The sequence below is a fragment of the Dicentrarchus labrax genome, unplaced genomic scaffold (genome assembly GCF_905237075.1).
Source record: "Dicentrarchus labrax unplaced genomic scaffold, dlabrax2021, whole genome shotgun sequence".
In the NCBI taxonomy this organism is placed as follows: domain Eukaryota; kingdom Metazoa; phylum Chordata; class Actinopteri; family Moronidae; genus Dicentrarchus; species Dicentrarchus labrax.
This window is the reverse complement of record NW_026136720.1, coordinates 20,886,179-20,903,182: the sequence shown is the minus strand read 5'-3', so window position 1 is coordinate 20,903,182 and position 17,004 is coordinate 20,886,179. Positions and strand designations below refer to the sequence as shown.

Sequence of the window (17,004 nt, the reverse complement as noted above, 5' to 3'; positions counted from 1 at the left end):
ACTTATACTTAATTAATGTGTTTAGATGAATAGTTGGGTCGTACTATGTGTACTTGTGTACATTGTTACTTACTTTAATTGGATAATACCACTTATCAAGTGTATTTTATATTAGTTTTTATAACATCTCCCTCTTATTTTAGTCTTTCCCTTTTGTATAAATAAAAAATGATTGTTTGATTTTTTATTATAATTGTAGATATCAGATAATTTATTTGTATATATGTACACATATATATGTAAATGTAGCACACATAAGTATGTATATATCAACTTACTATTACTAATACTGTGCCACAAACCCTTGAGAAAAGTCTTAAAGATTTGGCATGGGTTTAATGGGTTTATTACACCTGTACACTGTAGGCAGGTAGGTGGTAGCTGCAGGTAATGAAGATGATAGCAGAAAGAAATGTTGAAACACAGAATGGGAGATGCAGTCCATGCTGTTCCACTGAGGCTTGTCCTTGGACAGATTTCTCCCTGTATGATTACTGAAATTAGGTGCAAATAAAAAAAAGTAAATACCAAGTTGTGAAGAAGAATTATATGAAAGTTTATTGGTTCTTGTTTGGCAAACTGTGCTACATTTGACTGGAAAGACAAAGTACACTTGTGAGACATGTTAAAAAAACATTAAATATGTAGCTTTCAAATATAAATCATTATACAGAATCAACATGACTTATCTGTGAGTTAACATTATTTGTCTCCATTCACAAGGAAATTAATTTACCCGTCATTTAATATTTTTTCTGAATGTTCAAAGTCCGTCCAACAACCTGAGGGTTCATGATGAGAACAAAACTTTTAGATGTTTTTTAGATGGAATATTTTTTCTTCATGTTCAGTTAGACCAAACTGTACATGAAGAAAAAATATTCTTGTGTTTTCTGAAGCTTTTTTTAAAATGCTAGGGATGACCTGTAGGTAAATCTGCTGATATCCCATCCGCCAGGGTTCCATGTGTTGAACAGCTCCTGCAGCATCCTCGCATCCTCCATAGCATTGTGAGCGTCATAGGTCTTTCCAAGGAAGTGGCGGACCAAGTTCTCCTGAGAATAACTGTTCAGACCATGGAAGACATTCTTGCTGAGCAGGAAGGTATCCAGAAACCCAGACACCACCTTCTGGAACTCCTGCCGGAGGACGAACTGTGTCAGCACTCTGGTGAGCACAGGCGCGTCAAACCGCCTTGCACTGTGGGCCGCCAGCACCACAGGGCGGCGGAAGGAGCGAAGGAAGGTGATGAAGGAGGTGAGAGCATCAAAAAGAGGGATGGTGTCTACTGGCACCCCACGGAGAAACAGGCAGCCATTGCTGACGGTGAAGCCTGTGACGTTTTTGGCGCTCTCGGTGAGGGCGCGGCGGGGGAGGGTGTAGGCGTTAAAGACCTTCTCCCCACAGATGGCCGACAACTGGATGATGTCACACACTGCAGTGTCTGAAAGTAGGGAACAGGTGAATTAAAGGAGGATAATAAAATAAAAAAAGAAAATATAAAAACATATAGGTTACAATATAATAATAATATAAAAACATATATAAAACATTGTCAGCAATTGTTGAGATTTTTTCTGCCCTTCTCAGAGATGTACTGACAGTGTGTTGTAGAACCAAATAACCAAATATCGCATGAAGCGGTGTAAATTAGTGAGCTGCTGTTCTACCTATCAACACATTTAAAGCTCACTAATTAACAAATTATATCTCATTTATTTCATCTATACAAGAAAATCTGTAAAAATGATGTGCTGGACTCTCTTGTTTCCAGGCTACCTATCCCCCCCCCGTGCTGTATCTTCAAATGTAGCGTACAGACATGAGTGATATCATTCTTCCCATGTAAGAGTCCAAAATGTCAAGTGATAACAACTGAACCATCTTTGTGACAACTGAGGAAATTCCTTTGCTTCTTCAGAAGTGTAAACAATGTTTCTTTTTCAAAAGTATTCCTTCTTGTTTATACAGCTATTGCCTAGCAACGCAAGCAGAAAGAATTACACCGAACAGAACATGATTTTCTGATCTTGAAAACAGAAAAGCAAGAACAAAAAGCTGTTATGTAAATAAAAGAATCACTGATATACAAGTTGTGGTTCAAAGGCTGAATTTTGTGGTTTCTTTACTCTCATCAGAGATCAGCTGACATGGAGATGTAACTATTTTTCCTGTCATGGCATCCTGCCAAATGTGTGATGGTATGTCATTGAGTCATTTGATCTGTATTAAACTGTACCACCCTAACCCTAACAGTAACCCTAACCCTGCCTTATTTTCTCAATTAAATGATTCATCATTTGGTCTTTAAAAAGAAAACACTGAAAGTTCTTGCCAAGCTCGCAGGGGTTTGAGTTTAATATTCTAGGATATGGACTATTTGTATAACGTGTAATATAATTAAATCTCCATGATGCAACAGCAGAGGCATCCTGTTGCAGCTACAGGAAGAACATCTCTGGTTTGTCTGTGGTTGGGCCTCTGTTGTGTAATATTCAAAGTGTAATGACTACCATGTAGTCATACTCCACCCTTCACTAACCAAACTATAATCTTTCATTGATCATGATCTTCATGGACTAGAAGAAACAATCATGTTCTTATGTGAGATTAGAAAACACGGAAAATAAAAACTGTACAGTCTTATCTTCCTTATCACATAAAGACTCCACCTCAGTTACGATGTTGGCCAATATCAGTTGAGTTCCTAGGAAGCGTCACATACATAACTTAGGTAATACATCACTAATTATAATTAAATAGACCATTATGTATAATGAGTACTCTTGGTACTTTAAATATAATTTGATGCTAATTTACTTTTACTTTACTGTTGTAAGATTTTAAAAGCAGGACTATTAACTAGAGTAATTCTTCCACTACAGGTTAAAAGTAATTGAGGATACAATAAGATAGTTTTAGGAATACACAATGGTTGAACATCATTATTTTGACAAATAAATTTTAATAATGAAGGCAACAAAATGTCGCTGAAAGCTCTGAATATGATTCAATATTCTAAAAAAATATATAAACATTCACACTCAATAAAATGATTTATATAAAAATATTTTTAAAATATTTTGGTCAAATACAGTTGAAAACGTGACCATTATAACACTGACTGTTATTAAATAAAGTTAAATAAAAGGTCATATTTAAATGAACTGATGACAATGTGACTGATGAAGTACTGATAAGCAGACAAACAGATTTTAAAGTTGACATTACCTAAGCCAGTGGTCTCCAGGTCAAAGAAAACGATGGTTTTATCAGCAGACATCTGCAGGAGTTAAAGAGATTTGAACATGAGCTGAAATACACCCACACAGTCTGACATCACTGACTGTCAATTAAATAAATAATACTCCACAGAGTTAGCTTCCAGCTAGCAATGAGACTACATCGGAGTCTGTGTGATAACCTGAGGAATGGAAGAAGAAGCTCACCGTGGGCAGTTTGATGTGGTGGCAGGCTGTCAGCTGAGTGGTGTGGCAGATGTGAAGTCAGCTGTAATAACCTCTCATATCTCCCCCGACCGAACCGGGAGGGAGCAACAGGTGAATCACTGCCCCTCAAACTGGAGCTCTACTTTCATTTCGGAAGAAGAGAAACTCGACGTATTTGTATTTCTAGTGAATCACCTCCCTGCTCGGTTGTGCTGATGTGGTCGCAGTCTCAAAAACAAAAGGTATTTATCGTGGAATCTTCGTCGCTGTTCTCCTCTGTTAGTTTCATTTTTGACCTGGTGGCTGACAGGAAGTAAGGGCTTTTGTTGTGGTAACTGTTGCGTGGACAACATATGAGAATGAAACTTACATTTTTAAGGACGAATCGATTCTGAGATGAACACAAACATATCAAAAATTATAAAAAAATATAATACATCAATTGATAATTGATTGATTGACGATTATGGATTACTGTGGATTAAGCTGCCGGCCAGTATATAATTATATAATTATTATATTATCAGCTGAACATTAAAGTGATGTTTACACATTGTTGCATCACTAATTATAATCAAATGATATAATATATATTATAGGCTACTAAAATTTGTATTTTTACTTTTGTTTCTTCTATATTGTAGACATATTTTGATGTCAATACTTTTGTACCTTTAGGCCTACTTTATTTGAGTGTATGACTTTTATTTGTAATTTTTAACCAAGTAGTGTTGATCTGAGTAAGAGTGTGCAACAATTAAGAGGTTTTATAATCCCTCAATAAATCTATATGTTCACTAGTAAATATTAAAAAATAATTGTAATAGTTAAAGTCAACGTTTGAAAGAAAGTGGTAACATAATGTATGAATATTATTAGAATGCTATAGTCACAATAGATGTGTGATATTATTCAGCAGGAGTTCACTGAATAGATTGATGCGTTTACATCCAGCAAATAACACCGGTTGACATACCCGATACTGACCAACCAGTTATTAGTAATTGGCCTTTTTCACAGCCGTTATTTAATATTCTATTCTTCTCAACCACATTAATAAACACAGGCGCAACTTATAACATGATATTATATATATAACGATGACTCTTCTGTTCATGTGTCCCAGTGAGTCATAACAGTGAGTCAGCATGCATGATACCGGGAGACTGAAACTGAACTGACTTCTGTCTGTCTATGTCTGGATATTTATGGCATACTTTTGGTAAACAGCCGTTTTTCATGGACTGGTTTGGGCATGACTAGGCCTGCACAGAACCCAGAACTCAACCCCATCTAATGCCTTCGGGATTAACTGAAATACTGACTGCGAGCCAGGCCTTGTCGCCCAACATTAGTAGCCGATTAAAGGTGCACTGTGGAATTTTTGAGGTCTTCCCTCTTTTTGTATCAAGTTCATCATCAGGTGGCAATGGATTCATATTTAACAATAAGTGGCAGTAACATGCAAAGAAGTACAGTTCAGACATACAGTGTATATATATATATATATATATATAATATATATGTTTACAAGAAGACTCCACAGGGTGACTTTAACTACAACTGTTATATTGAAAAGGAACACAAATGTGTGATGTTGTCCCAAAGAAACACTAATGTGTATGAAATGTGGGGGCACCCTGGCCCTGGCCCCTAGTCCTTGCTGCAGCGGCAATGGGTCCGGGTCCAACCTGTGGCCCTTTGCTGCATGTTGTACCTTCTCTCTCTCACCCTTTCCTGTGTATCTTCAGCTGTCATATCCAGTAAAGGCAAAAAGCCCCCCAAAAACATATATATACAAAAAAAATGTGTTGGAAATAACAGTGACATCAAAGTACAATACACATATTTCTCTCTGGACTTCTGTTGGGTAAAATATTAGTCAACTCATTTGTGTTTGCAGTTTTGCTTTTTTAATAAGCAGATGAATTTCCCCCATAAAGTCTTTTTTCTTACAACCATAGACATGTTTGTATCATTAAAAAAAAGAAATATAACACAAATTGCACCTTATACATAACCGTGTCCAGAGTGGTGCAGACAAAAAGACACGCTTTTCTTTTTTTTCTTTTTTTCCTGCTTTGTAGCACAAACATGACAGACCGAGATTGGCCTGCTAAAATGTTGCCATGATTAATAGTAGATAATGAACCGTACACAGGATAATATATCCTTTTATAACACCTTTTATAACAGATTCTTTTAAACCAATGTACACCCCAAAAGCATGATCATAAATAGTACATACACTGTGTATAAAAGAGGAACAAAAACAACCAGAGAAAGCAGAGCATGCCTTCCAGTGACAGGTACATTCACTTTTTTAAATTCTTTTTTTTTTTTTTTTTTTTTTTTTGGCCAAATGCCATATTGACAGACTGGACATGTACAAAGACCATCCCATCAAATATCAACTTCAAGATATTTGACTTGGAATCCATTTTGTCCTTTCACCTCAGCTCCAAAACAGTTTTTTTTTTTTTAAAACAAGTCTACAGTTTATGTTGTAAAAAGACAGCACACTGCAAGTCTCCACACCTGCATTAAAACTGAGATCAGCACAGTCTTAACTGAGACTTCCAGCTTCAAGGAAAAGTTGATTAACACTGATTGTGTTGGTGAGATCGGAGCAATGGTTGCCCAGAAGTATCTGATCACAGACGCAGCAAGCAAGGAAGGATATTGCAGCTTAAGTATAGAGACATCATTGCTGTTAAGCTACTCAGTAGGCCTAAAAAACGGAATATTACACTGACTGTGACTGCAATACTGTATGGACAGAGACAGAAAGAGAGGAGCAATATGAATATGAGAAACACATGGACGGTCTGAGTTAGTTGCTACTTGTTTTTGTCTGGTTAACAGGCAGATTAAATGCTACTTTTCACAGCCAGACCCGGGAGATTAGAGGATGGAAGAGCCGCTATAATGTTAAAAAAGAACAAGAAGAAGACGATAAGGAGAGCATTCTGGATGGCTCAGAGGACATCGTGGACGGTTTGAGAGTGCGGGCGAGTGCAAGACTTTCCCCACAACTCAGACTAATGAAACATTTCATAAGTATGAGTTACTTTTAGTGTCACTTGATGGTGCAGAGACTTTTATCACCTTTACAAGAGGATCATAGAAATGTGTAGAGAAGAGTACACATGCACATAGTGGGAGTTAATACAGTGGCAGGAATTATACATTCATTCATTCAGACATGCACAAACACACACACACACATGAAAAATGGCTTTTATGTGAACAAAAACAAACCTTGAAACAATATTGTCCACAAAAACACATATAAGACAGCAATAATATATATATATACACACACATACACATGTATATATATATATATATATATATATATATTATATATAAATTCAAGTCCTGATGTAGTAACACTGATGTTTCTGAATAAAACAGAAGGAAAAACAAAAAGTTTGCAGGGAAAGGCAGATACAATACACTTATGGCTGATTGACATTTGACACCACATGTCAAGTAAACGTGACACCAGACACGTAGCACTGTGAGCTGTGATCAACAGCTTTTCCTTCAATTGTTTCCCCAAGAGTATTACCCGGGGACACCCACAACTGGCTCTGTTTATTGTGAAATAGGAAAAGAGAAAAACCAAATGACGGCAAGGCCAGCAAAACCAGCACAGAATCAAAAGTGGAACCTAAATTCCAGACACGAAACTTTGCAAAATAGAGAAACAGGAAATAGAGACTAATCAACAATGAACGACCCAGGAGCAGCACTGGAGTTTCTTTCTATGTACACTTTTTTCCTCTGTAAAATAATAATAATAATAATAATAATAATGTAACATACAGCTGTAACGTATTCCTGTACAGTGTCTTCAAACTGACATTGGTAAAGGTGTGATGGAGCATGCAGCCTGTTGGCTGGTGTGTCCTGTGTAAACGTGAAAAGCAGACTTAGCTTGGCACTGGTTACAGACAAAATGTCCACCAGTTCAGTCAGTATGGCTACATTTCTTCTGGGTGGCTTTAACCACTTGCCCACATACTGAAAACTAAAGATGGGGCACTATAAGATTTGGCTTTGCAGGTGTGGGTTTTCTCTGTCTGTCTCACCACCCGTCCTTCCCTTCTTCTCTCTCTCTCCTCTAACCGACCCTGGGGCTCCAGCAGGGGTCAAACGGCTCTGAGATCAGAGGGTCAATAAACATGACCAACCACGTTTTTTTTACTTCACACTGTTCCAGCTTTCTGCCGTTCACATTAGTCATCAGTCCGCTTTCTCTGACCATCTGTCATTTTGTCCCTCTTCTCTTCTTTTATTCCCACAGCTTTATGCTTTGACTGGACCAGGGGAGGAGGGAGGTGGGCACTGAGGAGGGGCAGCAGGTGAGACTGGGCACAAACCTAACCCCGTGACCAGCCTCGTTCAACCCCGGACTCTCCCTCCTCCCCTTCTCGTACACCCTCCTGCACTCAAACAGGCGGCGACGGGCGTTCCTTCCCTCCTCGGCTTCACACCATGAACTCGTTGCTGCCGTACAGAACCAGCTGCTGTGGCCCCGAGCTGAAGTCTGACTCCCTCCGGTGGCTTCCCGAGGGTTCGCGTGGTGAGCTGCGGCTTAGCCTGAGCCTGTGGCGAGTCTTACCAGCTTTTTGGCTCCCCTCTGCCTCAGCCAACGGGGCACCCAACCCACAGGAGGTGAGGAGGGGCCCGGAGGAGGAGGAGCGGAACCGGTAGTGTGGGGAGGGAGAGCCAGAGGCGTTGGAGGAGAGAGAGGAAGAGGGGTGGTAGGAGGAGGAGATGGTGGAGGTGGAATCCGCAGAGTCTTGGGAGTCGGGCTGGCGGCGCAAACCTCGCCTTCCCTTTGCATCCGACTTTCTAGAGCGATAAGTGCCACGGTCTGCAGAGAAAGACAGCAGCAGTGGCAGAGAGGTGTTACAAACACATTGTATAGCGCTTAATCCTACTCCAGCAATGTTACTGATTAAAAACACATTATAACCATGTTGGCAAATATACTGTTTAGACACATTTACAACATTTAAAAGTACAAATGTCACCAACAAGAGTTGAAGACAGATTCAGAACTCAGAAAAAGCTTTGTGGGACAGATGCTTTGGCACCTTTCAAACTACCTTCTAAAAGGTGTCACTATGTCAGTATGCGGTTTGACTTACTGGGGCTTTCCTTTCAACAGAAGCAGGTAAAGTGAAACTTGAACTTATATTTATGTCTCATATTAAAGCAAAAGGAAGACAGCAGCAGTTTTAATATAGAGCAGATCTAAAGCATACTCTTTATACTCCAATAATGTTAATGTGGCAACCATGGACTGCAACGTCCCGGGTTGCCAGGAAGGGACCATTGTTGCATGTTGTTCCCCATTTCTCTCTCCGCTCATTTCCTGTTTTCTGACTGCTGTTAGTTCTCTAACATATGCATGAAAATCCTTCCCAAAATAAAAAAAAAAACACAAACACAACTTTTGTTTTGTTCAGGGCTGCTCCAAGTCTTGTTGAGGTTGAAAGGAGTAAACATAATCACTTAATCACAACTTATAAACAATAATCAAGTTACAGTGTGCATGTAAAGATAACGGCTATAATATCCGTGATGATGACATGATAACTGATGAATACAACAGCCTAGTACTGTGGGAACTGAGGACTCAGCTGTATCTCTGATGTATAAATGCAAGTAACTAACTTACACTCAGGGGGATATACCTCAAACACACACACACACGTACCAGAGGGGTCTGAGGTGGCTCCCTCCGTCTCCATGGTGATGTTCTCAGAGCTGTCTGCTGTGCCGATGGAAGCTTCAGATTCAGGAGTCTCATCATCGGACGCCCGCGGCTCCAAGATCAACATCTCATACGTCAGTTCCTCCCTGCCGACACACACACACACACACACACAAGCACAAATGACAGGTTACAAGCCTGGTCAGAGCTGCTGTATGTAAATCATTTTTATTCAAATTTGCGTTTTTTGAGTGCAAGTTTTCTTTATGATTAAAAACAACATCAATACGGACATCAACAATACCCTTTCCAAAGATATATAACATGCTAGAAGATAATACTGAAACACAAGTTGCAATTAAGTCAAAATGGAACTGGTGGACAGTTAAAATAGAAAGACTGGGAAAACATGTATAAAGCAATACATAAACAAAAATATTTCCCACTAAAATATAGGGAAGTGGCACGAAAACCAAACACAGATAAACAAAACACTTCCAATGTCATCTGAGAGAGACGTCATACTTCTCTTTCTGCAGACTCTCGATCTGCTCGGTGAGGATTCGCTCCTCTTGCTGCATCGCCAGCTGCTGCTGCTCGTTCAGCCCAGCCTCAACTGCATCCTCTCCTCCTCCTCCTCCTCCTCCTCCTCCTCCTCCTCCTCCTCCTCCACCACCACCACCACCACCACCCCCTCCTCCTCCACCTCCTCCTCCTCCTCCTCCTCCTCCTCCTCCTCCTGCACCTTCTCCATCCACCACAGGGAGAACCTTGGGGCTGAGGGGAGGCGAGGGCGTGTGGGTGCTGCTCTGCCGAACCCGACCTTTGCTCTGCAAGTTCACACACAAAATCACAGAGTGAGAGAGTATGTTGGTGGAGGCTGACCGATCATAATCATCAGATTTTTGTTGTTGTTGACAGCGACAGTGATGTTGCACAGACAGCAGACTCGCTATAGACACAGCTGCATGTTTTGACCATATACGGATTATACAGAGGATCTATTAACCACAATTCACAACACCACTGCTGAAACTACAGGGTCTGCTGCTCAACACATACGCGCGCGCACACACACACACACACACACACACACACACACACACACACACACTTGGGCATTACCTTAAGTTTAGCTGTGTTAGGCTGCATGTCAATAAGTTGTGAAGCAGAAACAAAAAGCAAAGAGCAGTCAGTGGTGCTCACCACACACAGAAGCTTTAACCAAAAACAAAAATACAGTTACAGCAGTGGTTACACTGGACTTTCCTTGGAACTGTAATTTCACTAATTTTAGTCAGAAATAATAACTTTAATTTGTCCCACAGGAACAGTGTCACTAACTCAATAGTGCTGTTTCTAACAGCAACATGGGATGCCAGCGTTGTTAGCTTGGTTGGCTTTCCACAGAGACTTGGCAGACAAAGCAATAATGCCATCTTGGAAATTCTGACAATTAACTTTACACAAACAACACAGCTACATAATTAGCCATATCTGAAAAAGTGTGAGTCTAAATCAGTTCAACAATGTTAGCAGTAACTCCACAGAACACAGGGTCAGACAGCTGAAAGAGAACTAGCTTACAGACAGACGTGACGAGGACTATGACTGGAGGTACGTATAACAGACAGTATGAGCGGACGGATCAAATAGACTGACGGACAGGACAGGACTGGTGGCGGGCGGCACATGGAGTGGCAGGGGCATACATACCGGGGTGGCAGTGCGGGTTATGCTCATAAACCTAACAGCAATTAGTACAGGTTTCTGAAAGGAGGAGTTGGGGGGAGGAAGGAGGGAAGGACAGATTAGGGTTAAGGAGCGGTGAAGGTAATCAAATAAGCATGGATTTGGTGATTTGCTGGTCAAAAGATGTCTCAACATTTAGGTTCAAACTGAGCTAAATTTGGTTGGAAAGTGAATTGTTCTTTAATTAAATATAACTGTGTCAGGTCCATGTGTCTAAGAATCATCACTTTTTAACCTCATTTTCTCAAGTTACAACCAAAGTGTTTAGACATATTTCGATCAGTGAATCATTAAACCATGCTTACTGAGAAAGTTTAGTTACAGTTGGTTGGTAGCAGGGGTGTAAAAACAGAGGTAGGTAAACTGTATACTGGTTCTCCTCATTGATTGATACAGTGGATCTGAAAATAGATGTGTCAACTCTCATTTCTAAGAGGTGGATAAACTGCGTTTGCTTGGGTTTACCCCCCACTACTCCCCTGGTTGGTAGAAGAATTCCAGAAGCTTGGGAATCACAAACAAGTTGGCAGCATCTTTCCAATTATTGTTTGCCAGAAAGACACAGCTTACTGCTCCTTAGAGAGCAGAGTAATTTAATCCCTTGTTAAAGAAGTATTTTGCATAAGTCTGCTGCTGCGATTTTGCATTGCAGATACAATGGGTTGTTGTTCCTTTCCCCTCTCATAATTCTGTTAAGTTCAGAATTCTTGTGAAAAAAAGCCTTGATGGCTTATACCTATTTATCATTTATATGGATGTTGTTTTTCTCTGAATTACTACCGTGAAGTAAGTTAGAAGACGAGGCATTAATAATGGAGAGGTGTCAGACATGCTTTCATAAAAGGAAGGGTTTTTGCCTCCATGAGAGGAATATATTTAGTTTAAAAGTCAAAGTAGTTCATGCAAAGTTACTGTGCTGTGTACATGTTTGAGTTATATCCTCCCTGAGTGGGTTTTTTGTCCGCATTTTGTTTGTGTTACAAAGACACAGCAAAATCTGTTGATGAAAGATGTGAAGAAACACGGAGGAATGAACTCCTGCCATGGCCGCGTGAAAACCATGCCAGCTGCTTATGGAGCTGAAAACGGTTGAGTCACCATTTAAATGATGAGTGAGAGGAACAAGTAGAAAAACATCCATGTCAATGCCAACAATAACGATTATTCATACTAACGTCCTTAGCATAATAAACTTGGCATAGACGCCTAGAGAGCTGTTGTCAGATCTTACCATGGACTTCCTGATGTGGGTCAGTCGGCTCTTGGCTTTGCTTTCTGCAAACTCCAGACTGCTGATGTCCTTCAGACGAGCTTTGTACTTGCTCATCTGCTCATTGATGATCAGCTCTACACACCTACAGGGGAGAGGTCCATTTAAAACAGGGTTGAATAAAATACGAATAGAATAGAGGATTAGGTTGCACAAGCTATTTCTAAATCGATTACAAGATTTGTGTGTGAAGTCCTTGAAGTATTATGCAAATTAGTTACTAGTTGGTTAACATCTGTAACCCTGTCTAATCAAAGTAACTGTAGCGTCACAAGCTGTAACATAACGTACAAAGGTGGCAGTCTTAGGGCAGCAAATATTATTTTACACTCAACTACCAATCCTTATGTATATGTTAGAGTAAGTGAGTATTTAGTAACAACTTATCTTTATGAAAGAAACTGTTTGTGTGATGAAACCTGTTTTAATTTAGTAATGTGTAAATCTCCACTTATAAAACACTTATGTTGTAACTAGGCTAAGATTGAATTTAAAAAGTGCTGTTACAGGCAGTTATTTGGTTTACAAGCCCTATTTTGTGACCCAAATAGTTAATTTGGGGAACTACAGAGGGCAGTAGACATACGCTGTGGTTTTGCTGATGTCTTGGACGCTCTGCAGCGGGTCGATGGTGTCTGGGCAGCGAAGGATGCAGGGAGCGAACACAATGGCGAGGGCGTTGGCTGACATCCTGTTAGTCTCCTCCTGCAGGGCGATCCTGAAACCCACCACAATATAATGCTGTTAATCCTGATGTTGATCCTTACAGAATTTGACACTCATTCCAATCAACACAGACAGAATGGCATGTGAGTGAGACAGCTAATCCAGTGTGTTTGATAATCAGTGAGAGAAAAACAAAGAGAGTCTGGAACCACTGCTTTGAATATTAAACTGCACAGACACTTTGCTGACAGGTAAAAATGTTATTCAGATCTTATGAAAACCCTCCTGCCTGAGGCTGTACTGCTGATGTTGATTATTATCTCATCACTCACCTGACCAGATGGAAGATGAGGCGCTCCAGTGTGCTGAGGTGTGTCCTGCTGAGCTGGTCGATCACCGAATACACCCCTCGTATCACCTCCCGCTTGTCTGGCTGACCTGAAAAGAAAACAAGCGCACACCATGAGACCAAATAACATTTCACCTTCTGATACTGACTCTCAGCTGGAGGAGCCTCCGGACTGAATTACGAGCTTACCCATGGCCCTGAGGAACTCCTCATACAGTTCAAAGGTCATGAGAGGGCTGGGCAGGTCACGAAGCCACTGTTTGAGAACGCTGGCAATGACATGGATGTTGTAGTCATCCAGGTTCACACTGCTCACATCTGGAACAGAGCAATATGTTCAGGTTTTATTCATCTTTCTCCTTTTGTGCCTGTATACAGTATATTTAGAAGTTGTGGTAGTGATAGTTGTAGTATAAAAAGACAAAGAAAATAAGTAGTAGTAGTAGTAGTAGTAGTAGTAGTAGTTGTAGTATTGTATTGTCTATGCCTGAAAAGACTTTTAACACAGACCTGCAGCTGCTCAAAGGTAGTCTAATTTATTCAGTATTTACAGTACGTAATGACTCCATAAAAAACTTTTACTTTAAACTTTCAAATATCATCACATTAGGTAACACTTCTTACACATTAGAAGCACACAATACATTAACTGACAATGAACATGAGACATATGAAAGCACAGACATGAAATGAAACATTTCCTATTTTTCCTTGTTTATGTCAGAGTCAGTCTAACCTGTGTCCAGCCCCTGGCGGAGTTCTTTGATCTTATTGGTGGAGCCCGACTTCCTGTAGATTCCCTCTGTGTAGAGGCCGTGCATCTCGATGTAGTTTATGAGTTTCTCCACCAGCTGAGGCACTGTTCGCTCCTCGCTGGTCAGACGGGACAACTCCACACCATACTGCCGAGACGACAGCTCCGGATCATACTTGGATACAAAACACAGAAACACCTTAAAGTCACAGTAAAGTGAGCCTTATGTACAGTATGACATAACTTTTACTATTTACTATTTCTATTGCCCCTGTATCAATTACGGTATGAAGATAAATGAGACAGTTCATTAACTCACTCAGTAATATTATACATGAATATCCACTTAAAATTTGCTAACATATGCTAATATTAGCCACTATAACCGACTGGTCATACCAGACCACATAAGTCTGTAGCGTCAAAACCTTTTAGCGTATTGAATGGAGAAAGAGTGTGTTTATAGCTCATTCATTCAAATTTATTCTAAGTATAGGTAGATTGTTTTCAAAAAGAGATGTATTATTTCAAAAAGGTACAGAAACTCGGAGTAAAAACAGACTAACTGATCTACTTTATCTACAAGACCCAAAGGCTGAATATCAAACCAAGAAAAAATAAAGTGTTTGTTTTTTATTAGCTGACAAATAGTTGTGTTATTTCTGAATTCTTTACATAAAATAGATCTACCAAAAAACCAAAGCACTCTGAAAACTGAACAAATCTTGCCAAAATGTGGTCGGCACGCTGTAATTTGTACTATGTTTCATAATATAAAGTCTCAAAGTAAATCAAGAAGACAAAAATTGAATCCAAGTTCTGATTAGTGACATCCATATCAAATGTTGTATTTATGCATTTTAAACCCTTGCGATATTACCTGAAACAAGAAACCTAAAGATAATGGACAAAAAAAATCTCCTCCTACCTTTTTACTGCACTTGGTGGTCATCTTGGAGCAGCACTTCCTGTGGCAGGCGTAGCGACACACTGCAGAACAACAGAACAACACAATCAGACTGATGGCATTCCTCCAACCACTGCACAACTGCACCAACATCTGCCGTCAGTCACAACCCCAAAGACTGAGACTGCAAACACTGAGGCGGTGGTGGAGAGTTTGAATATGACGTCTGCTTCTCACTGTAAGTGCAGATGGAGCTTATAACTAGATAGAAGATAGATTTATGAAAGGAGAGGAGTTTAATCAGATTTTTCTGACACTCAGGGAGGCAGGGCAAGAGTATGAGTTTTGTGAGTATGAACATGATGTTGTTTGTGTGTGTGTGTGTGTGTGTGTGTGTGTGTGTGTGTGTGTGTGTGTGTGTGTGTGTGTGTGTGTATGTGTGTGTGTGCGTGTGTGAGAAAGAAGTAGGAGGGGGTGTAATGTGCTGTGCGGATGGAAATAAAAACTACACATGGGCCTGAGTGCATGTGGGTAAGTGAATTAGGAGAACATTAGGAACTGCTGGTGGTGTGTATATCTGTGTGTCTGTAATATTAGGCACACTTACAGATATTTACAGCCTGCAAAAGGAAAGGCAAATACATTTGTTTCAGTGACAAATTATTTTGTACAAAAAGTTAAAATAAGACAGGTAACGCTCATAATATACCATTCATTTAGTTTGGGGACATAATAAATCAGAGGTTTGTTCATGTTTCAATAAAGTCGTGAACAAATTATCTTTCTTTACAGTTGAAACCCATGTAATGCTTTCTAATACACTACAATGTGAAAGTGTAAATAGATTATCCTAAATGTTACACACTGGACCTTTAGAACAGAGCAGGTGCTTGTCCTGTTTCAAACTGTCTGTCATTATTAAGTATAAGGTTTCTTTGTGAGCTCTTGGTATATGTGCTGTAGCACTGCTGATGCAGGATGAAAGTTTAATAACTGCTCAATGAATGACTTATCTGTCAGACTACATGTATACAGCTCATGGCTGGTTAAGTCAGAGTAAACATGAGAAACAGCGAAACAAAAAAGGCATCAATGTGTAATGTAATGTTTTCTTTTCTTTGGTGTGGCACATTGAATCGATCGAGCCGTGTAAAATCTAACTATCTGAAGTTAAACGTGTGTTCTTGCATCACTCTCTCACATTTGCAGACGCAGGCTCGATCCATCATCCAGATGAGTGAGGAGCAGTACTCGCAGTAGGTGGGGATACTGTACTGTGTGGACTTGAAGATGTGGCCGTTGTGTTCTTCCACCTGCAAGGGGGCACCAGAACCACCAGTCAGCTCAGCTCAGTTATCACCTTTATTCCAAACAGTTTGTTTCAGTATAGACACTATTTAAAGTGTCCTTAAAAATGTACAACTCACAATGTCCGTTTCCTTTTTCCTCGACTTCTTGCGTTCACGTTTAGGAGCCTAGAAAGAGAGAACTGTGTTACCTCGTGCATTTTGTGTATATTATATGTATTATTTGTATTGCAAAGTGCAGTAAATAAGTAAGATAGTATGTGATGTTAGTCAATGACATTCTAATGGCAAGCAGTGACAATGCCAAAATCCAACTAAACTGCTTCTTCGAGCAAAATTAAAATGGCTGGCAAAACAATCTCAGGTCTCTTTTCTGCTGTGAAACTCCACAAAGGAACAATGGACTCTCATTAGAAAATGATCAGAGAGAAATAATTATTACAATATTTAGTTTTTTATGTTCTGAAGTATTTCTGTTGTCATTTCATCCATTTATCCTTCCAGTTTTTAATTTTCTTACCCTGCCGATAGTTCCCTCCATGGGCTTAAACTCTGTCATAAACTCGTCCAGGAAAACCTTGAAGGTGTTGACCCACACCTTCACCGGTGATTCACTCCAGTCCCTCTGCTCCAGACGCATGGACTTCTCCAGGATGTGCTCGAACAGGGCATAGAGATCCTTGTAACGGATACTCTTCCCATCATCCATCTGGTGGTGAGGGAAAAGGGAATCATCAGGACGGCTCTTTGTGTTTTTAAATGTCAAATGAATCATCCTAATAGTTTGCATGAAATTCAACAAATCATCAATAACTATTT

General features: G+C 39.9%; 2 protein-coding genes and 2 long non-coding RNA genes across 4 annotated transcripts in view; 2 read left to right on the top strand and 2 right to left on the bottom strand.

Moving 5' to 3' along the window:
- Window positions 1-532: 532 nt before the first annotated feature.
- LOC127352958 (protein PML) lies at window positions 533-3,599 on the bottom strand. The gene is made up of 3 exons (XM_051381872.1): window positions 3,450-3,599; window positions 3,232-3,283; window positions 533-1,444 (listed from the first exon to the last, which is right to left on the bottom strand). The coding sequence occupies exons 2-3, from the start codon at window positions 3,281-3,283 to the stop codon at window positions 906-908; spliced, it is 591 nt and encodes a 196-aa protein (XP_051237832.1). The 5' UTR covers window positions 3,450-3,599; the 3' UTR covers window positions 533-905.
- On the top strand, window positions 3,544-8,916 carry LOC127352962 (uncharacterized). Its single transcript, XR_007881213.1, has 2 exons — window positions 3,544-3,691; window positions 7,762-8,916. It is a non-coding gene; the product is annotated as an uncharacterized LOC127352962 (long non-coding RNA).
- The window catches only part of LOC127352960 (unconventional myosin-IXAb), a 130,865-nt gene continuing 119,200 nt past the window's right edge, over window positions 5,340-17,004 (bottom strand). Inside the window, exons 32-46 of the mRNA XM_051381874.1 lie at window positions 16,706-16,894; window positions 16,306-16,353; window positions 16,080-16,191; window positions 14,900-14,961; window positions 13,954-14,146; window positions 13,407-13,535; window positions 13,201-13,306; window positions 12,789-12,920; window positions 12,164-12,287; window positions 10,897-10,950; window positions 10,306-10,326; window positions 9,926-10,010; window positions 9,706-9,841; window positions 9,184-9,326; window positions 5,340-8,334 (exon numbers count right to left, since the gene is read on the bottom strand). Coding sequence (XP_051237834.1) covers window positions 7,946-8,334; window positions 9,184-9,326; window positions 9,706-9,841; window positions 9,926-10,010; window positions 10,306-10,326; window positions 10,897-10,950; window positions 12,164-12,287; window positions 12,789-12,920; window positions 13,201-13,306; window positions 13,407-13,535; window positions 13,954-14,146; window positions 14,900-14,961; window positions 16,080-16,191; window positions 16,306-16,353; window positions 16,706-16,894 — 1,923 coding nt within the window. The 3' untranslated portion in view covers window positions 5,340-7,945. The remainder of the gene's footprint in view (window positions 8,335-9,183; window positions 9,327-9,705; window positions 9,842-9,925; window positions 10,011-10,305; window positions 10,327-10,896; window positions 10,951-12,163; window positions 12,288-12,788; window positions 12,921-13,200; window positions 13,307-13,406; window positions 13,536-13,953; window positions 14,147-14,899; window positions 14,962-16,079; window positions 16,192-16,305; window positions 16,354-16,705; window positions 16,895-17,004) is intronic.
- On the top strand, window positions 13,447-16,543 carry LOC127352963 (uncharacterized). The gene is made up of 4 exons (XR_007881214.1): window positions 13,447-13,558; window positions 13,942-14,187; window positions 14,934-15,116; window positions 16,088-16,543. It is a non-coding gene; the product is annotated as an uncharacterized LOC127352963 (long non-coding RNA).